Genomic DNA, 23434 nt, shown 5'->3' on the forward strand with positions numbered 1-23434 from the left:
TTTACCCTAAACAGGCCTGAAGTCAGCCTCTCACCATATTAATGTTTACAATACTACCATCACTGATGAATCCCCTGACAACATCCTTCCACTATGAATGCAATGCAAGTGTCCTCCAATTGGTGGTAATGATAGGAAAAGTTGGAAACCGTGTTAAACGAGCACAAAATTAACAAATACAGTAATAGAAGGCAAAAAAATTGCTGCAATTATGATTGTTTCTATGCATCCATAATCACACTTCAAACTAAATCCTGACCAACGAATCTCTCAGACCTAAAAGAAACAAATCATTTTTGCTCTGCACTGCAGCATAAAACACCTTTCTGTTCAAACAAGATCTTGGGAACTAAATGAATAAAGGAACAGGTCAAAATGCTGAGCAAAGTGACATCAGTCTGTGGCACTGGATGTCTTATTAGCCTTCTTCAGAGTTCCCACGATAGTCTAGTCTCGTTGTAGAGTGTGAGAATGGCTGTGTTAATATTTCAACATAGGATGATCCAAAGTGTGAAAACTTGGCACACAAGCCCTGGTTTTCAACTACTCAAGGCAAACGCAAACCCTTAACGATAAATGTTGCAGTGGACTTTGTAACTTGCTTCGCCTTTTTCGAGTTAGGTGGAAACTTTGACTTTGCTCCCTCTGATCCTCTGTTAGCAGCGGTGGCTAGCAGCGGTGGCTAGCAGCGGTGGCTAGCAGCTACGACTACCAGCTTACTTTATAACCTCATGTTGTGCTCCTCAGTGTGGTGTCATAAACATTGAACAATAATCGATTTTTTTACATTTTTAAATTCAGAATTGTTCATGTCTGCGCAGCGATGCGGATAAAAAAAAGTAAAAGAGAATGTGACACCTGCCTTCACTAAATACTTATTTTTCTTCTGCTTTCAGGTGAGACCGGCGCAACCCTGTCACGCCCACAGCGCCCCCTTTCGGCCCGGACAGCCCACCATGCTCCGGCGCCTATGAAAGGGTACCATGTCAGCCGTAGCATGTCCCAGCACTCCTCCGGTGGTGGCGGAGGAGGAGGCCCCTGCCACTGTACTCCTGAGGACTGCGACGGCCCGGCCAGAGACTACTACCACGGTCACAGCGATGGCCACTATTACCCTCCAGGTGGCCCAGCTGAGGCTCTGGCGCTGGAGAGGCATCACTCCCACTCCCATTCTTCACACTCACACTCCCATAGCCACTCTGGAGGGGGAACCTTCCCCCGGTCGCACCCTAGCCAACACCCACCTCTTCAGTCGTTTGACTCTTGCGAGGAGTGCCTATCCTCAGGCCATGGAGGGAAGATGCACCGCATTCCCCCAAACCTGATGGACCAGTTTGAGAAGCAGGTACCCTTTCACCCCGACGGCTTCCACACGCTGCAGTACCAGCGCACCGCAAGCGGGGGCGCCGAGCAACGTAGCGAGAGCCCGTCGCGCATCCGCCACTTGGTCAACTCCGTCCAGCGCCTCTTCGCCAAGTCCCATTCCCTGGAGGCGCCATCCAAGCGGGAGTACAACGGCACGAAGGGCGGCGGAGACTACCGGGGGGAGAGGGGCGGAGGGCACCGGAGTGGAGGGGAGGATGGCCACTACTCGGGCCACCAGTCTCGCTCCACCAGGAGGAGCAAGTCCCGGGAGCGGAGCAAGAGTGGAGACTCGCGGCACGAGTCGGGCAGGCGTCATCGCAGCAGGACGGCAGGCTGGTGGAGCTCTGACGACAACCTGGACAGCGACAGCAGCTTCTTGGTCAGCGGGGGAAGGCGGGGCTATCCCACTGGACACGAGAGCCTGGACGCTGCTATTCAGGAGCTCACCATGAAGAAACCAAAGGAGCACGGTGGCGGGCCTGGGTCCGGCGAGTGCGTGGCATGTACCACCATGGCTCTAGCTGGAAGTGAGGCAGGAGGACACCACGGGCACCACGGTCATTCTCTGAAACGGAGCACCTGGTCAGCCATGACAGTGAGTCAGGCCAGAGAGGTTTATCCTTCCACCAGGGGTGGAGCTTATGAAAAAGCCCTAGTGCCCATGGACAGTAAGCTGAAGGAGAGGTCTTTTCACTACCTGCAGGTATGTGAACATCTATATTATCTATATCTATAACATCTATATCCACCTTCTCCTCCCATCTCTATTTCTTTTAAATGCACACGTACATGTGAGCAGGCACATTGGTAATCTATATTACTTTACTGTAAAAACACGACTGCTCACCTGCTACAGATGTATATAATTCAGGATTACGTAGACTATCTGTTGACTCAAGTAAGAGTAGTGCTTATTGAGTTCGGCCTTAAAGGAGCAAGTTATTTGAAAAGTGGCTCCACTGAGCTTTTCGCAATCAGAAGACACCCTGATAGACTAGATCTGAATCACAGCCAGAGAGCACTCCTCAAATCCACTGGGTAGCAGCTAAATTTAGTGCCTTTGCTGATCTGTAAGAACGGAGTGCTGCTCCAAGTTAGCCACTCCACATTATAAAAAAAATGATAAATGATAGCATATGCACTGTCAAAGGTGAAGGTGTAGCTACAAGCTAACTCACCAATTTCAACCAGCAAATGTCACCGTATGTCTTTTTAAACCGTAATCTGTAGCTTGGGAATCACAATATGAAAGTCCTTGTCTTCTTCAAATGCTTTGTCCTAGCCTGTCAGTCACATTACTGTGTGTGTACGTTGTACATAATGAGACTATGCAGACACTCCGATTAATTGTAGGTGTAATAAGTTGTACCTCAAATGTACAACTTATTAGACTTCATAAAACTTCATTTCCACTTGAAATGAAAAAAAAAAAGTTTTAAATTTTGCACATTTGTTTAGCAATGTCATGGTGTCAGATTGGGGTACTTTCTTTGGAATACAAGTTTTCTTTATTTTAAAAACTTCAGTCAATCAACGTTTTACGTCCATTTGTAATTTTGTAGCTTTGATCATTATCTATTCATTCTTTTTGGGTTCCAAAAACACCATCTATCACAGGTCTCTCTTAAGGCCCATTTTAGCCTGCTTTGTACCCACTTTCGTCCCACTTCTTCCCCATTGATTATTATTATTATTGGCATGATTAGGCCTGGGTATTTTGGGGATATAACCTCAGATGTTTTCTGGATGGCCCCCAACTTCAAGACAGAAGAAATTAAAATACAAAAAAAAAAAACATGCTGTTCTATTCAAATCATGCATTAAGCTCCTAAAACAATATGGCAGTTTAAAATGTGTACCTAAAGACATAAGCAGGCTAGATTTTGCTTTTCCTTGTATTTCAAACACAGCATCTTTATCAATACACTTGCACTGTTGAGTCTGGCACGTGTGTTTTAGGCACCACAACTGAGCGATTGCAGAAGTTTTAATACAAATGAGCACACATCGCCGTCCATGTGCTACAACCGCTTGATTACTGAACATTACCAGAAGATACGAGCGTATGATAAAAGTTTTGCGCCCTATTGGTACAAAATGGTAATCGAAATGTCTGCCAGTTTTATTTACCACACATGTTAAAAACTTTTTTTTTTTCCTCCACCTTGTCATTCTGAAAGGATACCCTGCAAGAGCAATATCTTTCCAAAAGCTGCACATTACACTTCTACATCACTTGTAGCCAAAGCTTGATAGTAGCAGTTGAGCCAATTATTTGTTTTTGCCAAATTAGTTTCCGCTGGCCCGATTTCTCACAATACACCCACACCTTTAGTGTTTTAGGCAATCAGTGCATCTCATTTACACAAAGCTTTTTGCTCCTAAAACCATTTTGGGTAAAATATGAAAAGCGAGTAGAAATGCCTGACCAGACTAATTGAACATTTGGTATTTTTCTGTTTGTTAGAAAACACCGATCCACATATTTACCTGCCTCCTCAAACAGTCTGCCCTTACACCGCACAGTCTAATCTCGAATGGAAATTTTTTCCAGCGGCCGTTTGCTCGTTTTGTGCGCGTGAATCTCCCAAAATAATAAAAGGTAATTGCTGCCATAGGGTGCCTTTAAAAGCCAACTGAGTGAGCACAAATAGACAAAAAAAAAAAAAGAAAAAATACACAGAAACCTCCAGCTGTGTTCAGGTAGAGCTGCCATGCGGGCTGTGTTTCTACGGAAACAGCAGGTAGCCACCAGAGTCCCTGGTGTTTTTCCAACTCTCATCCATCAGACACAGCTGAGGTTTGCTGATAGGAGAGGGAGCAGAGTCGTGTGTGTTGCTGCTCTCAGAGGATAAACCTTACACAATTCGCCTCCATTCCTTAGGCTGCCATCGCGTTCACACCTCGGGTCACAGGAAGAAACTTTTCCACCGCAGCTTTTCCCATACCTCCAGGCGTCACCGGCAGCCTTGGGAGGGTTCGGCAGGTGGAAAGGTATCGAGTGAGCTCTGCGATTTGCTTAGATGTGCCGCGGCCTGCCAGACGGATCCACATCTCCAGCGCCGGCAGCGGTTCCGATCTGTTCTACCAGGACAAGACAATTTAATTTGACTTTAAACATCAATACTTCTGGAAATGATTGCTTGTTTTGACAAGTCCGTTAAGTGGGGTTGTGCGTGTTATGAGTGGTTGGGTGTCTTATGCTCAGCAGACAGCAATCAGTCTGCTTTCTGTGGAACAATATGTACTTAGCCGCCATGCAAGTAGCGACACTTAACAGCGGGGACATTCTTTGAGGCGGACTAAATATAGGTAAATGTTGCTGCAAAAAGAAATCCACAATAATCGGAAATCTGAGTTTAAAAAAAAAACGCTTTTCTATTGTCCCTGCTTTGAGTAGCACTAACAGTCTTCCACCCGTCCATTACAAAATCACTGTGGGGTTTGTTACTCCATGACAGAGCTCCTAACGAGACAGGCAGACAGAACCGCAGAGCGGAAATTCACCATGAAGAAACTATAAATCGTGCTGAAAGATTTCCTCAGCTGTAAGTGGCAGAAGCAGCTGGTTACCACTGACTAATTCTGCAGAAAGCTAGCTAAAAAGTATCTAAAGGCTGGCTATATGCTAAAAGTAGCTGGATGATAACTAAAGCAGCAAAAAACTATCCGAAAGCTAAAAGTAGCAGAACTGAAACTGAAAGCTACAAGTAGCAAAAGGCTTGCTAGAAGGAACAAAAAGATAGCTAAAAGGTAAAAGTAACAAAACTGTTGCTAAAAGTAAAAGTGGCAAAAGGCTAGCTAAAAGCTATAGCTAAAAGTAGGGAAAGGCTAGCTAAAAGCTGCAGGAGGATGAGCAGACACAAAACAGAGCAAGCAAGCTGAAGTGAAGAGGACAATGTTATTGAAGGAATAAAAGAGATCTCAGTGGATTTCTAAGGGGAAAGTATTCGAAAACAAAGTTAATTATTTTAAAAAGCATAAACGTTACAAAACCCAAACGTGCGAGCAGCCATCTCCAGAACCAGCCGAATGTTTTGACATCTGACAGCAGAGACGTTGCTGATGGCGTCTTGTCGCTGCGCTCAGTCGTGACCTGCCAGATGAGATCGTCTGCAGCCTCATCCTGGTAGCAGTGTGTCTGCTCCCCACCCAGTGCTAATCCTCCTCCAGCTGTTTCCTTCTCAGTTAATGACGTGGCCTAATCCCACATGTTCAAGTGATGATCATTAGCACCTGTTTGATATTACTGGTTAATAACACATCTGACTATAATCCTAGAAAATCCCCGACTTTGTGTAAGTGTACCTTTAAGGTACCTGATTATGTTCTTGAAGGTAATGAATGATCACACCAGGTTTGTTAGCATTTTTTAAACTGAGGAAAATTCAACATTTAAAGTTTTATTCTCTCGCCAACATGAGAAGGCAGGCGATAGTGTAATGGGCAGGGTATGTGTGTGTGTGTTCATATGTTTGTTTTTTAGCAACATATCTCATGAACCGATGGACGAATTTTAAAGAAACTTAATCACTGGATGTATATTCATGACTGAATAACTTTTGGAGTCAAGCTGGGAGCCTTGGTGAGCACAGAAATGGCCTATAACTCAACCAGTTTAAAGATATTAGGCTGAAATTTGGTGTGAAAGTAGTAGAGAGTCATTCCCAACACATCCTCAGAGCTGCAACAGATCCTACAGCCTTCAACGAATGCACTTTATTGTAAAAGACAATGAAAAGTAAAACATACATGCACTGTACTTAAACTTTGTTCACAATCTGTTGCTCTGTCCCCAGTTTCAATCAGCTTGCTGCAGCTTTTTTTGGTAACGCCGACACTCGGTTCCACCCCGGGCGGAAGGACTGGACAAAGCAAAACAAAACTGAGCGAATCCTTACAAGTCTGAATTACAAATCAGGTTTTTTTTTCTTTTTTTTTTCTTTCCTCCTCCACAGCGTCAACGCCAATCACACTGTGTGGCATGAGAATCCGGCACTCCTCATTCCCCGAACCAACCCCCCCCCTTCTTCCCCTTCGGCCTGCGAGTGATAGATAAGAAATGATTAAAGAAATGAGAATATGGAGCGGGAAACGAAACGAAGGCCGAGGAGGCGAGGCGGGAGGGGTAATGCAGTGAAAGATAGCAGGCCGGGAGGGAGAGGGTGGCGGGATGCGGAGATAGCAAAGCTCCGGGATAGAAAAGAGATAAAGGGAGGTGATGGTAGCCGAGAGGCAAAGCAGGAGGAGAAGAGAGGAAAGAAAGAAAGAAGGAAAAAGAAAAACGGATGAGGAAATAGAATAGATAGTAGAGGGCCACGGGGATCAGGAGATTAGGCTGAATCATCTTTTAAGTGATGACCTTAAAAACACACACTCAGCTGGATGCCAAACCCTCGGGCCTGGACTGCGAGTGTGTCGGTGTGTGTGTGTGTAGGTGTGTAGGTGTGTAGGTGTTTTCATTCGGCCGTGTGCTTTAGGACACTGCAGACCTCTTTGCATTCACAAAAACTGAGAGCGCCCCTTTTAGCACGCCGAGGATGGTAGCTTTCATCATCCTGTAAAGGAAGTAGCATCAAATGAAACACACACACACACACACGCCTACATTTACTTGTCAAGCTGAGCGGACGTTTACAAAAACTGTTTTTCATGCGCAAGGTTATTAGGCGTTCTCTTCTGCTGTAACGTGAATTAAAGCCACTCAGAATGGGAAAGGAGTCACTCAAGGTGCTGTTGTCGTACCACCTATGAACTCTGGTGACAATAAAAGTCAATTAATACGCCTCTGTTTGTTGAAAAAGAAGAAAAAATAAGGCTTTATTGTCCTGATCCATTCGCACGACGACATGAAAGCGACTAAGAAACTTTCAAATCTTGATGTGACAAAAAGAATCGCTGCTGTTTGCTGAAGGTACCGATTTCAAATGGCGGACACATAAAGGTGTTTTAAAAACAGATATTCGGTCAAAAGAGTGATGACTGTTTCCGACAAGTTTTGAAAATAACGTCATGTTATTACGTTAGATCTCATGTGATCTGTTATCTGTTAAGAATGTGTTGTGAATGACTCTCAGATACAACCACCCCAATTTTTAGCTCAGTAGCCATAAAATTGACTGAGTTGTGGCCATTTTTGTGTTGGCTAAGGACAATTAGCTGGGGCAGCCATCTTGAATTAGGTTGACTCCAAAAGTTAATTAGTTGTAAATGAACAACCAATGATTACTTTGGTTTTCATTAAAATCCATCCAGTGATTTGTGAGATATTTTGCTAACAGACAAACAAACGAACACGCACAGACAAAAATGTTATTGCCACATCATAAAACATATTCAATAACTAACATGTTGGAGAGGGTTACCACGGAATAAAGACATTGCTCTCAGTGTGGATTTGGTCAAAAAGTCAAAAAAAGTTTAGCTTCTGTTATCTTTTTCCATGCTAACTTTTTTGATTTTGTTTGAAATCAGTTTATTTTCATTACCCCAGTGATGTGTTAAGGAGCAGATAACCACACTTCCTTCCTCCAAGCCGTTCTGTGTGCTCTTAGGTGTTAAACTACAAGCATTCTCAGGGTATTCAACAAGAAGCGTATTATCAGTTCAGCTCGTTTGTTCTTTATGACAAGATAGTCAACTGGTGGCTCTCAGGCCATATCTGGCCTGCGAGTTTATTCCACCTGACACACAAAGCATTCAATTATTAAAAAAATGTAATAATTAGCTGTAAACATGGACAAGGTCACTCCGATCACTTTCATTGTTTAAAATTGAAGCTAAACTATCAGTGTACCGTCAACACGAACGTCCCGCCTACGCTCCCTCCCAAAGCTAACTCAGCATTCACAGTACTGTTGTCCTCTCCTGTTCGTTCTCTGCATTCTACGTACTGCTGTTTTAACCATTGGGCTCATTCAGGAAATGGCTGCTATGGCTCTTGCTTTTTTGTAACTTTCATACTTTTAAAAAGATTTAACCTTTATTTACTTTTCCCCCATTGAAATACATTAAAATATCTTCACATCTTCAAAAACATTGTTTTCTGTGAAATCCACTTCAGCATACTTGCTCTGCTTTTTTCTTCTTATGCCACGTTTAGCTTTTAGCTAGTCATTTGCTACATTTAGCCTTTAGCTAGCCTTGTGCTTCTCCTTGCTTCGGGCTAGACTTTTTATGCTTTTAAAGCCTTTTACTACTTTTATCATGTCAGGTTTTAGCCAGATTTCTCCTATGTTTAGCTAGCCCTTTGCTATTTTTAGCTTAAAGCTATTGTTCGGCTTCTTTTAGCTTTAACAACTCAGTTTCAGCTTCTTCAGCAAACCTCAGCAAAAATCAATCAATGCTCACGCTGCATTTTTCGAGAAAATGTGATTTCTTTAATCTCGTATTTTTTTTTTAGCTGTTTTTTTCTTTCACACATACTCAGACACCTCAAATGAACGCATTTTTGCTTTTGAAAGAAATCACAAAGCTGGAATGACAGTTTAAAAGATGTTTTAAAGAGACTGCAGTGACTGTAATTCTTTAATTTATTCTTCTTTTAGTTGTTCTTCTGAGGTTTTCGTGGCTGCGTGCGTGTGATCTTTCTGATTTTGTTTCCCTATCTGAAAACCATTTGCCTTTTTTCTTTATCTGACTTCTCTCAGCCTGTGATTCTCCTGTTCTGTTTTGTTGTTGTTGTTGTTGTTGTTGTTTTTGGTCAGCAGTCTGGTCACTCTGTCAGCGCCCCCCTTCCTCGTTCTGTTTGCCGTCCTTCGCTGCTGTTTTTAGCTGCCTCTCTGGGCCGTTGTGTGTTTGCTCGGCGTCTGTCGGCTTCTTGCTTACGCTCCCTCTGTTTCTTTGTGTGTCAGTGTTTCTCCAGCTGTCAGAGTTTCTCTCTCTCTGTAAGTCACTTTGTCCCTTTTCTTTCTCTTCTTCTCTTGCATCGCCGCTCATGTAGCCTCCTCGTTTTTTTTGGTTTTGGGTGCACGCGCGCATCTCTGTTTGCTCTCGTGGCTTGCATGAGCATGGTTGAGTGAGCTGGTGTGTGTGAATGTCTGATTCATCACTGTCCTTCTGTTTTGGGTCCAACATATTTCCCTCTGATTAAATCTAATTCTGTTTTGACTGTGATAACAGATATTGGGAAAACATCTTCAATATCTCAACACTAATTACTCCATGTTGTGGATCATGGCCTCTCCTTTAACAGCCGACGTAGCAGAGGAATGCGTACTTACTTTCAACACATTTTGTCTGTTTAACACATTTGTAGAGACCTCTAAATCTAAACGGTTGTCAGCCCCGCTCATTACGTGTTGTGTTTTGCTCCAAACTGATCCCGTTTGCAGTCCCCCCCCTTTGACCGATAGGAACACGTGCTTAAACGCGAATGTGTCTCAGGTCCCTTCGGAGGACTGGGGAGGTGGATACGGGGCTGGCGGCGCGGCGGACAGCGGAGGGGAGATTCCCTGCCGCCGGATGCGGAGCGGCAGCTACATCAAGGCCATGGGCGACGACGACAGCGGCGACTCGGAGACGAGCCCCAAAGCCTCGCCCAAGTCCACTTTGATCGCGCAGAGGGACGCCTTCCGACGTGCCATCAGCATGGATCAAAGGTCAGAGGGTCGCTGCTTGAAACTGGAGCCTAAAGCTCTCAATCGGGGGTTTAAAAAACCGAGGCACGGCAGCGCATGGGAAGTAGAAAGTCCGCTCCGGCGACTGCCAAAAGCTCCAACATCCATCAGCTTTCTCCTCCGAAGCCAAACAGTAATTTCAAATTTACTTCTGGAACAAGCTAAGCTGACAAAATGCCAACGTTTTGATGTAAAAACCGTACAAGAAGTGTAAAAAGAAATGTTGCAGCCGCTGCCAGGGACTCATTAGGGTCACCATGGCAACCGCACACCTGTGTCTCTCACTCCCTAACAGGGCTCTTAATAACACCAGCAGATGGTGACGAAAAAATAAGCCTCACTGTGCAAAACCTATACATTATGTTGAAAGAGGTCCTTGACTGTAGGCAGTAGGATTGTATGGTTGGCACAGATGTCAGTTTTTATGTGTCTCCACTGTTTTATCTAAGAGATTTAACAGCTTAAAAAGACCCTTCTCCTTCTAGTTTTGAAGAGAAAATTCTGAGCTTAGAGGCAATGGAAGTCAATGAGAGTTTGGATGTTCACGCTCTGCACTCTGAGGATTTGAAAGGAAACTATAGTCCTGTAGCACCGAGAGACACACTGGGTGAAAGGAAATTTTAAAAAAGCCAATATTTGTGTTCAGTTCAGTCATGTAAAGTCCAACTTTAAACTCTGAATGATGTTTTTACTGTAATGTACGACTGAGCTACAGAGCTCAAAGGAGGAGGGCTGGGTTTTCTTTTTTCTTTCTATCTACAATCCGATCCATACGATGTACAAAGGTTATTGCGCGCTGCTCCTGACTGAGCTGCAGGCTGTGACGTGTGTTCGCATGTGTTTTCTACCACGGTGGAAAGGAGCAGCACGTCAAAAATCATGGCGCAATCAGAAGAATAACAGGCAAACAGCTGAAAGCCGGCTTTGATGTTTCAGTAGTACAGACATGCTGGTTTAATATACACGTCGTCGACAGGCGGGTGGGGTCGGGTCGGCTGCTTTGGCTTCTTACTCTCGTCTCTCAATGGCGATTACCTCATTGGTGTGGTGCAGCCAGGTTTACTGGTCTTTCGCCTCAGTTTCCCAGGTGGAAAGGGGAATGTTGCATGGTGACAAATGCCGCTCAACACAGTCTTTATATCTAAGCTTCGGACGACCCGCTCCTCGCTCGCCATGCTGGAGCTCTCCGTGGAAGACTGGCGTCATCCATTGGAATCGGCCGACTCAGAGCGAGTAGTGCTTCTCCATCGGGGATGTCAGCACGCTTTCTGACTTCGGTGTTGGAGACCTTGTCCTTGCAGTTGACCTTGAGGAGCTGGCGGAGGTGGGACATCTGTGCTCGTTGTAAACAGCGAGCAGGCGTTGCAGCACAACAGCGCTGTAGACCTTGCGTTTTGTTTGTGGGCGGATGCCAGGGCGTCTCCAAACTTAGTTCTGGAGTTTCCCAAACTCAGCTGAAGGCAGCACTGATTTGCTTTTCTGTTTATCTATGAGACTAATAAAGACTACAACCTTCGGCAACAAGGATTTCTTCTCAAGTTAGCTAACAATTCAACTAAATTAGTTATTAAATCTAGTTTTAGCACTTTGTTGTAGGAGCTAAAAACACCCCGAAAGCAGCAGAACTGTTTTCTTATTGTGTTGGCAACTTTTTATTTCTCACCGCCGGTGCATTTTCTATTTCTCATAGCTAATAGTCTTTCGTCTGATGCCACCTGCTTGGAAAAACCTGTTTTGCCGAAAAAAAAAAACACCTTCAGTCAGTACCGCACACCTCACACTGAGAAACAGGAACCTGACGGCACTGTAGAGATTATTGTTACAGGCGTCATTAAGCTCCCGACGAATTCACGGAAACCCTTTAATTGCCTGTTTTCACAGGCAGCGAAACACCAGCGGAGTGACCCTCTAAGATATCCCGAGACGTGTAGCAAAAAAAAACGGCATCCGAAAATTAGAAGAGAAAATGTGTGAGGCAGGATGTTTTACAATTTCTTCTTCGGTTTTCTTAAAAAAATAAAATTTTAAAAATTATTCTTCAGGAAATTAAAGCACTGCAGCAAAGAATGTTTAAAAAAAAGATAAATAAATAAAAATAATTATACTCAATTAATTCTCTGTTTGAAAACAAACATTAGCAAAGCCTTTATGGCGTCGGAACATTTCCAATGCCGCGATTAGGAACACACGGTAAAACTTTACATGTGCAGCAAGTCATGAGCAGCAGCTAATTGGCCTCTTGAAATTAAGTCATTACTATAATCTTGTGTATTTACTACATAATATACAAAGAGTATAAACTGTATTTGAGGTCAATTACTAAATGCTGACATCCTCTCAGACGTGCAGATTATAGTCCTTCATTACATGATCCAGTTGCAGTCAGGAGCTTCCATCCACTCATCATGGGTATGAATGTCATGGTAATTTGGGGCTTTTATTGGTGTTATTTAATGATTATTCAACATGCAAGTTCGAACCCACACAGGGACAAAATCATACACGTAGCTCAAATGTATGCATACGTTCTGACAAATATTTGGTTGAATGCCCCTTAGCTGCATGTTTTTTGTAGCCATCAACAAGCTGGGTGTTTGAATTGGTAGAGTTCATTAAAAACTGAGAAATTTCCTGGCACAGACACGACTTTGAAGCGTCGTCCAGCGGTTTTCAATCGGGATGAGGTCTTGGTTTTTTGGGAAGGCCAGTCCAGAAGCTCATCGTTAGCCGGTTTCATCCAATCAGAACCCGGTCCTGCTGTGTGTTCGGGATCCCTTGTCCTGTTAGAACACCCGGACGTGTCCGGCTTTCAGTCTTCTAGCTGTTCATTTCAGGTGAACAGTCGGCCTCCTTCTTCATTATTCCATCTACTCAGCATGATGATACCACCACCGTGCTTGACAGCCGGTACAGTGATGTTTTGAAAGCCTCACCTTGACTCCTCCAAACACACTTTTCTTGGTCGCCATGGTGACGTAAAGCTGGCTTCACTGCGGACAGGGACACTGCAGGCTTGAGCCTTGTGTTGTTCCTGAACACCTGAACCAATTTCCTTTCACCTGATTGGGACAGTTTGATGAATCAGAATAAATTCACAGTAAATTGAAACTTGTGAGCCCAATTCTTCCTTTTAAAAATCACACATATGAACGGTTTAAAGAAGCATTAAAAGCCCTAAATGAATATGACATTCATGTCGATGATGGGCGTATGTAATAATGTTCATAATTAAATGTACCTCTGCATAAATAATCCATGAAGCATAAGTCATTGATGTCACATTGTAGTTCTGGCCAACCAAAGGAAGAAACGAGTTTCTTTCAACCATTATTTGCAAATTTAGCAAACCAAGTGGTGGCTGATTTTACAGGAGGACCGTAAGCAGCATGTTGTTGTGCGGTAGTTGTTGCTGTTCACCAGTAAAGTCGATTTTTCTCTGTCCCTTCCAGGTACTCATGTAAGCAGTGTACCGACTCTTACCCTAACAGCCGAGCGGCACCGAAAACCCACACTCGCTCTCGCAGCTACACGCGCTCCTTGACCAGCTCGCAGGTAACGAGCCACGTCTCCGCAGCTGTCCGGGGGTCTTCGCGACTCTCGCCTCCAAAGTTCACCTCTCGACTGTCTTTTCAGCTGGGAGACACGCTGAACCATCAGTTTGAGGCCGTCTGTGAGACCATGTTCGGCGAGGTGGAGTCCCAGGCCGTCGAGGCTCTGGACCTTCCGGGCGTGTTCCGCACCCGCAGCCACAGCTACGTCCGCGCCATCCAGGCCGGCTGCTCCCAGGACGACGACTGCCTCTCCGTCTTCTCCATGTCTGGCCCGCAAGGGAGCGTCAAGGGCGGGGCTGGTGAGTGTGTAGACCCGTATGTGGTCGAACAACATGCAACGCCGAGAGGAAATCCAATGACAGCCTGTCAAAAAAAAACAAAAAACACAACAAACACATCCACTGTCATTCGCCGCACAGCTGCGCGCCATGTGCATCCATTTTTTATTTATTTATTTTTTTTATTTTAGCCTCTCTGCTTTCTCTGTTCTGTCAGACTCTAATGAGCTCGCTCCTTCGCCGCAGCCCTTCCCCTCACTCTGTGTTTATGTTTGGGAGCCATAGGCGCAGACTTGCCCGTGTGTTATTGCTCATGCTCTTTGTTCTCCTTCACCTCTCTCCCCTGTCTTCGTATCTCATCTGCGCCGTCACCCTCCAGTTTCCGATTGCAGGCTTCTGCCTCGGTAATAGGAGCAGCAACACTCGTGATTATGATGATAACTCAATGTCCCCCTCCTGCTTTTGTCTCTTTGTCTCACTCTCGTTTTCTGACATCTCATTTTTTCTCGATGGTTTCTTACGATAATGCGGTCCTAATAACACCGAACGAAACCCCGCGCAGCGCGGACCGTCCGTATGTCTATTATTCTGCATACAAGCTGTTTGTGGTTATATGTGTTTGTGTCACTTGAAGGACTCTAATTTCCTAGCTTGCTGGAAATGCCCCCGGGGGATTTATTAAAGTCTCTGTAAAGTATCATCTACATCGACCGCAGAAACCCAAGCAGGGTGTGCGTACTCGCACACTGAGGCAGTTTGCATTTTTATTTCCTGAAAATGATCCGTCTTTGCTTAAAGATTTGAACAGTGATGGAGACAAAATTAGCCCGATTTGTTCGGTTTCAACAAAGTGCTTTACGTTCTAAAGACGCAGAGTTAAGGGAGCTCGTAAGAAAAGCTTTTCTTATGTCATCATTTTCACCTCCATCTAATCCATCGCTTTGCTGCAGCCTCTCACTGATTTCCTTTCTTGCCTCCAGATATAAGTTGAGTTTATACATTTTTGTGGCACGTATTGTGTTGGCATTCTTGTTCTCACTCGTCTTGATGTTCTCTCCCCTGTGCTGGTTCTGTTTCTGCTTTTTTTTTCCTCTCTCTTCAACTTTCCCGTTCCGTTCCCCTTTCAGTCTGTCCCTTCTGTAAGTATCCGCCTGCCCTCCTCCCCGTAGACAGCACTTACTTTCTAACTGCCTCCCATACCTGTGTCTTCTCTTTCCTCGCTCCTCTCACGCTTCAGTCTTTCCTTACCGCAAAGGTGCTCCTCCCCCGCTCCCACCTCGCATGTCCAAGTCTTCTCTCTCGGTGCGAGCCCAGAGCAGCACCGAGTCCACCCAGGACGCCTACTTTCAGAGCGGCGGGCAGATGGCGCCGGGCCCCGGCCCCGGGCGCCCCAAGCAGCACAGCAACTCGGTGGACCTCGGCAGCTCCGACGGCCTCTCGGGTCGCACTTCCAGAGGCGGCTACTACGTGGCCGGTGGCACGGGCCGTTCCAGACAGCACAGCAACTCCGCGGAGAGCCTGGATGGGGTCAGGGGTTCCAGGGAGCTGGTGCCCTACGGCGGGGGGCCGGGCATCGGGTTGAGGGCCAAACACAGCTGCTCAGCCAACAGCCTGCTGGAGGGTCCACCGAGGCCAGCGAGGGAAAGGGACAGCAGGGTGATCGGCAGCCTGGGGAAGTCGTCCTCTCTGACCCAAAACAGCTTAATGCTGAGTAAAGCTGGGGGGCAGGACGATGGACGCGGGGGCAGGAAGTGGAGGCCATCTATCGCTGTGCAGGTGAGAATGGACAGTTTATTTGAAAAAAAGCTACTAAATCCATGTTGGCTTTTTTGTTGTTTTATTTAGAGTAGTTGAAAAAAAATCATTGGTAGTTTAGTTGTTAGTGATGTAGAGATTGCAAACAACTCTAAAATATAAAGAAAGGACTGGTTTAAAGATGAGTGAAATGAAACTAAGTAAATAGATCCAAACTGAAGACATTTAGCGTGTTATCTCTTAAAAATCCAACTCTGCACGAAGCTAAGCGTAAATATATTGTTAAAACAGCAGTTTTAGGTTCTGGGAAATGTGCGTATAGAAATTCTTTTTTTTTTTTTAGTTTTTGATAACACCATTTTCAGAGGTATCAATTTATAAAAGTATTCTAACCGTAGAAGCTGCTTTGCTGACTTTAGCCTAAAAAAACTAGAACATGCTAAATGTTAGCCTAGCCAGTTTTTATTTTTAGGTCCAAATTTGCAGTAAAGAAAAGCATATATATCTATTACTGAAATACAGTTTTAAGTTTATGAAAATAAGTTTAAAGATTCTTGTTTTGCTTTTAAAAAGATAGCATAATAGCATTCTCATCTGTATCTGTTTTAAAAACACTAACCTAAACAGCTTAGCTTAGCTTAGCTTAGCTTAGCTTAGCTTACGACAGATAAGCAATTAGCCTAGCTAAGATAGACCTTGTTTGTTGTTTTTGTTGTTGTTGTTGTTGTTGTTGTTGTTTACATATTTTCTTGTCAGTCTGTGTGATATATTGACAACTAAAGAGGGCCACATTATTTTAGCCTAAACTACTCCCTCTTAGCTGCCTAAAGCAAATCAATTATCACAGAGCATAAAGACAGCAAAAGCAAATATGGAAATTATTTTGTGTTTCTGTCAGTAGATTCCTGTAATTGATACAACCACAGAGTTTAAGCCTCCGAGGGGAGTTGCAAATCTTTTTTTTTGTGCAGAGCTTTAAGTGTGCCGTACTACATCCAGGTTAAAGCTTCACCCTAGTGAGTGGAAACGAAGGCAGCTGGAGTTCCTTTTGACTCTCGAAGGTGTTTCGCTGCTCACCGGAGGAGCTTTCTCAATCTGAGACTGTAAAAAGGAGTCCAGTTGTCTTCGATTTAGCTTGCTAGTATTACCGTGTGCTGGATAACTGAGAGGATCCACGCCGGCATGTATAAGCCACACGCTCCTTTTTAAAAGGCTCATCTTTCAGCATAAATAAACCTGAAAATCACAGATTGCGATTCGACTGTCCAGCTCTTTGGCACAGCAGATGATGTTTCCATTTATGTAAAGATCACTTTATTGTAATTTGTAAGACTTCCGCGGCGCTGCAAATGGAAACCAGAAAGCTCCCTGCAGTATATATTAAAGCCTGCAGGTGCATTAGTGACCTGTAGCTTTTACTTAATGCACCAGTATCTGTTTTTATACATTAACCAGCTTCAGTTGTAGGCTTTTAAATGGGTGAAAAGACAGAGTTTTATTGATCTCTCCATCTAATTCTCGGCATTAGAGTCTTTCCGCAATCGTCTGACTTTAGTTTCCTTTAGTTCTTTTAGCGACCTTCTGTGTTACACAACTCTGACTGTTGTAGTTTTTTTTTTTTTCTTGTCCTCTGCAGGTGGACAGCTCAGAGACCCTGTCTGACTCGGACACCGAAGGGAAGGCCCTGACGGAGGTGCACTCTGTCGGAATCCAAGTGGAGGACGAGAAAAGGTAAAGGGACTGCCCACAAAAACACAAACGTGTCGCCGTCTCTGCGACTTCGCCCCCGGCTTGACATTTAGTTTGCAGTTATCACGGAACGCAAATGGCTAACTAAGAGCGGTGTTTGTTTACTTGCTAATAATTCATCAAAATACGTGTCCTCATCAAGAACCGTTGGTCTTCTTACGGTAATTTATGTGAATAATTTGAATTTATATTCAGAAAAAGGCCTTCATCTTCCTGTGCACCCGACAGTGCAGCCACGCACGGCTGATTTGGAGCCTCGGTCCTATTAATTGATTTAACATTTCATCAGGCATCACAGCTTGAACTCAAAAAGACTCTTTTTTTCCCCACCGAAGAATGTCTCTTTTTTTTTTCCACCATTTGTGAGCGTTCCCATGACTACGGCAAATCGTACACTCGGCGTGACTTTTTTACACATGACTCAGCCTTTCTCCCCCCTAATTATACCCGGCTTTTGCTTGTGGGGCAGATTAACGCGCATGTGTCATTGCGGACTCCCCCGAGCGCCTTCTTCACGACGTACCCCGTCCCTGGTGACCGGAGGAGGCCTGGGGGGGGGCGGGAGGCCAGTGACGGCGAGTCTGAGTCAGACTTCCTCAGATAGTGGAGACAGATGAGGGAAGGTGGGGGTATTAGCTCGCGACAGGGCAAACACTCATCAGCGGGCACACTGGCGTGACATTTGCGCACGCCGGTGCGTCATATGCCAGAGGATTTAGCAGGACTTATTGCGACCACGCGAGGAGAATGCACGGCCCGGCTCAAATTGGGGAATTAGGAGAGAGAAGGGAAAAACATAAAACAGCCAAACTAAAATAAACGAGAAAGGCTTGTGTGTGACCAGGGGCCCGGGAGCCCTGTCGTGACTCTCTGTCTTTTGCAGGCGCGCTCGTTTCAAACGCTCCAACAGCGTGACGGCGAGCGTGCAGGCCGACCTGGACCCCGAGGGCTTCCCGGGGCTCAGCATCGCCGTGCCCACGCAAGACAAGAGCCTCCAGTTCGGCTGCTCCTTCCAACGGCACTCGTCGGAGCCCGAGTCCGCGAGCCAGTACACGGAGTGCCACCGGACCGTCCACACACAAGGCCAATGGGCCTACAGAGAGGTGGGTCCACCCCCCACACACCCCCCCTTCGATACAACCTTGTCAAACGTGTTGTTTCCCACCATAACATCCTGTACAGATCAAATCTTGAGGCTCAGTAAATAGGTTTTTAAGCATTTCTTTTTTTTTCCTCAGTGCCTTTTAGAACTCACACTCACGTTTCGCTGAAAAGCCTTTGTTGGCTTTTCTGTCATTTCTGAAGGGAGAAAAGCACTTTGAAAAAAGTTTCGCCGAGCTAAGCACCGAAGCATGTTATGCGCCGCCAAATTCCCTCTCTTTAACACGATTCGGAAAAGGGACTCAATTCCAAATGAAGTGCAGCTCAGTTTTTCGTGCCTGATTAAAATACGACAAAATGAGATTTGAGTACGAGAGAAGCTCGCATAGTTTGTTTCTTTGAACATAGAATCTGAATCTGATTCGAATACGAACTCAGTCTGAACTGAACCGGTTTGTTTTTGTGAATCTGACATCTGTTGTAAATGTGCATCGTAAGGGATTAACTACACTGAGCTGGACTCGGGTTAACTGAATAGAAATGAACTGAATTAAATACAAATGAAGTGAAATAGGAATTGTTGCCTATCTAAATGAACTGAACTGGACTGAATCAGTCCCTGCAAACTGAATCACTTTACAACCAATTGAACTGAATTCATTTTATTTAAACTGAGGCAAGTCGAAGGAAATCGAATCTTTTCCAAATTGGATTGAAGAGAAACAACTTAGGTTCAAGAGAACTGAATGAAATGAAAGCTAATTAAATTGAATTTATTCAAACTGAGTTAAATTATATTAAAGTGAACTGATTTCAGTTGAACTGAACTGCATTGATTTCAAACTTACATAGATCATTTAACATATTAACTGATTTGATTTCTGCACACTGAATTAAACTGAACTGAGTCATAAACTCCTCCATTTCCACTCCACTCTTTACCATTTCCTCATCATAAATTTTGACATTCTTTGTTTAAAATAAAAATCCAGGTGAAATGAGTTGAAGTTTGTGGCTTTGAGTGACATTTTTTTACTATGTGTTGAATGATTTACTCTACAGGAATAAAAAAAAGAAAGTGCTCCAAAAGAATAATCCAAGTTCATTGAATGGATCAAAAAAATCCAGAAACACAAAAAAACTAATATAAACTTCTCTGATTCTATCAGTGGTACAAGTAAAATTGGATGCAGTTGTTGTTTTTTGTGCAGGAATACAATAATCTGGTGATCTGGTTGTAAATATGCTAATTAATTTGCTGTTTTTGACATTTTTTGTTTACCATATATCCTGCAAACCTTAAGGGTACAGTTCTTATTTAAAAAGATCGTCACTGATCGTTTCCTTTAAAACACTCCAAACACCTGCCTGAATTCTTTCCACGGACACCTTGGACATGTGCGGATGGTTTGGGAATGTTGTGTTCAGAAGATAGTGACCCCTTTCAGTTCTCTCATTCCCTCTGATGGAGAACCTGGGTTCGGATTGGATGGGGTGGGGTGGAATTAAATGTACAAATGTTGTATGTCGTGTCAGGATTTCATACAGGGCGGGTACACCACAGAGGCAGACGCGCGCCCCCACCAGGCGCCGCACTTGCCGCCCCGCGCCCACTCACCCCTGCCCATCACCTCGGAGCGGGCCTGGGCGGCGACGCCGTCCATCGAGGGCCCCCGCAGCCTGCCCGACTCGGGCCGGACCTCGCCCTGCATGAGGGACGGGGAGTTCTTCCTGCGCCTCCTGCAGACGGAGGTGGAGCGGATGGAGGGCTGGTGCCAGAGCATGGAGAGGGACGCCGAGGAGAGCCAGCTTCCCGACGAGGGTAAGTGTGTTCGGAACGCGCCGAAAACCGTTCCTCGGATTTCACCGGCAAGAACGCGACAAGTGTCCTGTCTCCCCCCCCCGCCAGTTCTCGAGCTCATCCGGAACGCAGTCGGCAGCGCCCAGATGCTCATGTCTCAGAAAGTCCAGCAGTTCTTCCGTCTCTGCCAGCAGAGTGTGGTAGGTGCCCGACAGCACGCGCCGCATGTGCTTCCTTGGCCTCCGACGTCTAGCTTTTCCAAAGCCTCGAAAAAGCAGTCACCACACGCCGTCTCCTGTCTCCCTGCTCGTCCCAGGACCCCTCTGCCTACCCTCAGCCCACGTCCCAGGACCTGGCCGCCTTCTGGGACCTGCTCCAGCTCAACATAGAGGACGTAAGGGTCAAGTTTCAGGACCTCCAGAGGATCAAGGACTCCGGTTGGAGGCTCCCACCTGAAAAGAAGGTGAGCTCAGGGTTCTCCCAAGAGCCAAGACAGTTCTGCCCTCCGAGCCTCTGCAGACCAGCAGGAGGAAGTTTGAAACTGCAGGATTTGTTTGATTTTTAATTTTTACTTGATCTGTTTGTTTGTTTGTTTGGATTTGGCATTATTTATTTTTATTGACATTATTTTCTTAGTTCACCTTCTGATTGACTTGCCAGTTCTCAGTAACACACTAACTATTGTTTCTGTTTTTCTTTCTTCACCTTACCTCTGCTTCTCTCATTTCCATTCCTTTCATTGCCCAACATCAATGCACGCTGGCTTGCTTTATTCTTGTTTTTCCCTCTTTCTTCCTTGGAACATTTCTCATTTCTCATTTTATTTATCTCTTGTGAATTCACCCTCTCCTTTCCCACGACTTGACAAATCCATCTCCCCCCCTTAAATCAATCGATAAATCCACTGTCCCTTTTTCACCGTACGCCGCCGTCTCGCCGTGCTCCAGGAGGACAAGAAGCTTCCTCCTCCCTTGCCAAAGAAGCCGGCGGGCGGGGTGAGCGGCAGCCTCCGGGCCGACAGCGTGGGTGACGGGGTCGCCGGAAGCGGAGGCAGCGGGCCGGGGGACCTGGTGGTGCCGCGACTCGGCGGGCACACCCTCCCCATCAGGGAAAAGTCTCTGGAGCTCGGGGACCGCCAGAGGACGGAGGCGAGGCGGAGGCTGCTGCAGACCAAGCGCACCGCCTCCTTCAGGCAGAACTCGGCCACAGAGAGCGCCGACAGCATCGAGATCTACATCCCCGAAGCCCAGACTCGACTCTGAACGCAGCTCCTAAAGGCGCCGCCCTCCGCCCGCACACCCGCCCTTTACTCCTTTTTTTTGTTTTGTTTCTTGGAGTCCTCTGCGAGCCCTCGCCGTCTAGGAGCTACTCCCCCTCGCCACTTCCCATCGAACCCAGTTATCACACCTATTAAACAAGCAATGACAGCCATTTTAGTGTCTTGAAGTTTGAACGTTTTGTCGACACGGAGGCCTAGACCTTAACTAGAAGAAGACATTTGTACTTCCTTCTTGTAGTCTCTGAAGTTCTTTCTTTTCTTTTTTAACAGTCGTTTCGGCTGACGAGAAACGGTCCACTTTTGTAACAGCGCTCAGCAGCAGTCCACGTCGTAGCATTGCCTGTGCGTGTTCACTTAGCACACAAAAGGGCTTAACAGGCACAAGACCTCGGACGGGATCTCCCAGCGTGGGGCCCCTGACGCCATTTTGACGCAAGACTGACTCTATTTGTAGGCTTTCTGAGCTCGCGACCTCGACGTATCCGCACCTTTCCCCCGACGCGACGCCAGAGGCGAGCCGACGCGTGCGAAGCTCTCAGCGCCGGTTTTAAAAAGGGGCATCGTATCCTCTGGAACTCGCACCTTTTACGCTCAGGTGCCATCTTTTCACGCAGGCACTCGCTCAAAGAAGACGAAACTATTTTTGTGTCTCTGCCTCTTTTTTTTGTGTTTTTTTGTGGTCATTCTATCCGTCGACCACTCTCAGCGTTCAGCAGGGAGGCTCTTCGAAAGTGCTGTTAGCCTACGGAGTGCGCACTCGTGTTTTTGTTGTTTTGTTTTGCCAAAAGGAGTTTTCGCAGTGTAGCATCGCAGCCTTGAGTATCACAAATAGAACCAGAGGGAGCGAGAGGGGGGGAGAAGGAAACGGGAGCCGTTTGCTCCCCACGTCGTCCCCGTGAAGCTTCGCGAGCGCCGGGGAGAGGTTGCTGGGAGTTTATACGGGGTGGGGGGGGTTATCGTGGATTTTGGTGGCTTTCCAGACTTACTTGACTTTTCACTGTGAGAGTAAAAGCGCCACCAAGTGGTCAAATGAGGGCGCACCGTGACAACAGCTCGGCCGGTTTCCTTCGCTCTTCCCCTGTTCCCCGTGTGCTCCCTTGAGTGTGGCTCGAATGGACGTTTCTTTTACGTTTCTCCTAAACTCAACGTTTGTCCTCCCCCCTGATTCCGCGTGGCACTGATTAAAGAGCAACGGGGTTTCGTTGGCTGAAAGGAACGACGTCGAGGCGTTCACCTCAAAGGGTCGTTCCCTTCAGAGTCCTTCCAAAGAGTCATCAGAAACTACACAGTCGAGTCATTTACACTAAAGCCTGCGATGCTGATCATATGGGACACTTACGTTGGAAGCACTTGATGCAAATGGAGCTATTTTTTTTTTTTTGGTTTTGTTTTGCTTTGCAATGTGCTGCGTTCCCTTAAAAGGGCTGTTGGGCCGTTTTGCAGTGGGTTTCTGTGCAAGGGTTGAAAACAATGAACATCTTACCTGTCGTAGGTAGCTTCTCGAACGATCTCGGTTTGGAGAAACAGGACCGGTGGGCTGTCGGACAGCTCGCACGCAGCTGGATTAGTGCTGCCTTAAAATGGCTTCAGTGGGCAAAACTTTATACCAGTTCCTGCAAACCCTCGCTGTTCTGCCAACATGACTGTGGTATGTGAAGCTAAAGGTGGTGCAGAGGTTTATAAAGCAGCGTCTGCACGAACCGCAATGAGATTTTGAAGACAAGGAGCCGTTTTACGAAGGCAGCAACCGGCTGTAGACGTGCAGTGGACGGTCAAAACGCAGTCCATGGTTGTTTTTAAGAGTTCAGCAGTGATCCACTTTGAAAGTGGGTCCCTTCGGACCATATTTACAAGGTAGGGTGGCACAGTGGTGCAGTGGTTAGAGCTGTCTCCTCCCAGCGAGAAGGTTGCAGGATCTCTTCCTGACCTGGGGCCTT

At 45.9% G+C, this 23434-nt stretch overlaps 1 protein-coding gene across 2 annotated transcripts in view; it reads left to right on the forward strand.

The window, feature by feature from the left end:
- The window catches only part of dlgap3 (discs, large (Drosophila) homolog-associated protein 3), a 152236-nt gene extending 128802 nt beyond the window's left edge, over positions 1-23434 (forward strand). For both annotated transcript variants that reach the window (XM_025006627.2, XM_037975872.1), the window contains 11 exons: positions 897-2068; positions 9751-9965; positions 13433-13535; positions 13617-13833; positions 15050-15588; positions 17204-17298; positions 18200-18419; positions 19954-20239; positions 20327-20418; positions 20535-20681; positions 21166-23434. In XM_025006627.2, the coding sequence (XP_024862395.1) occupies positions 971-2068; positions 9751-9965; positions 13433-13535; positions 13617-13833; positions 15050-15588; positions 17204-17298; positions 18200-18419; positions 19954-20239; positions 20327-20418; positions 20535-20681; positions 21166-21480 (3327 nt within the window). In that variant the 5' untranslated portion in view covers positions 897-970 and the 3' untranslated portion in view covers positions 21481-23434. The remainder of the gene's footprint in view (positions 1-896; positions 2069-9750; positions 9966-13432; positions 13536-13616; positions 13834-15049; positions 15589-17203; positions 17299-18199; positions 18420-19953; positions 20240-20326; positions 20419-20534; positions 20682-21165) is intronic.

Source organism: Kryptolebias marmoratus, linkage group LG5, assembly GCF_001649575.2.
Source record: "Kryptolebias marmoratus isolate JLee-2015 linkage group LG5, ASM164957v2, whole genome shotgun sequence".
In the NCBI taxonomy this organism is placed as follows: domain Eukaryota; kingdom Metazoa; phylum Chordata; class Actinopteri; order Cyprinodontiformes; family Rivulidae; genus Kryptolebias; species Kryptolebias marmoratus.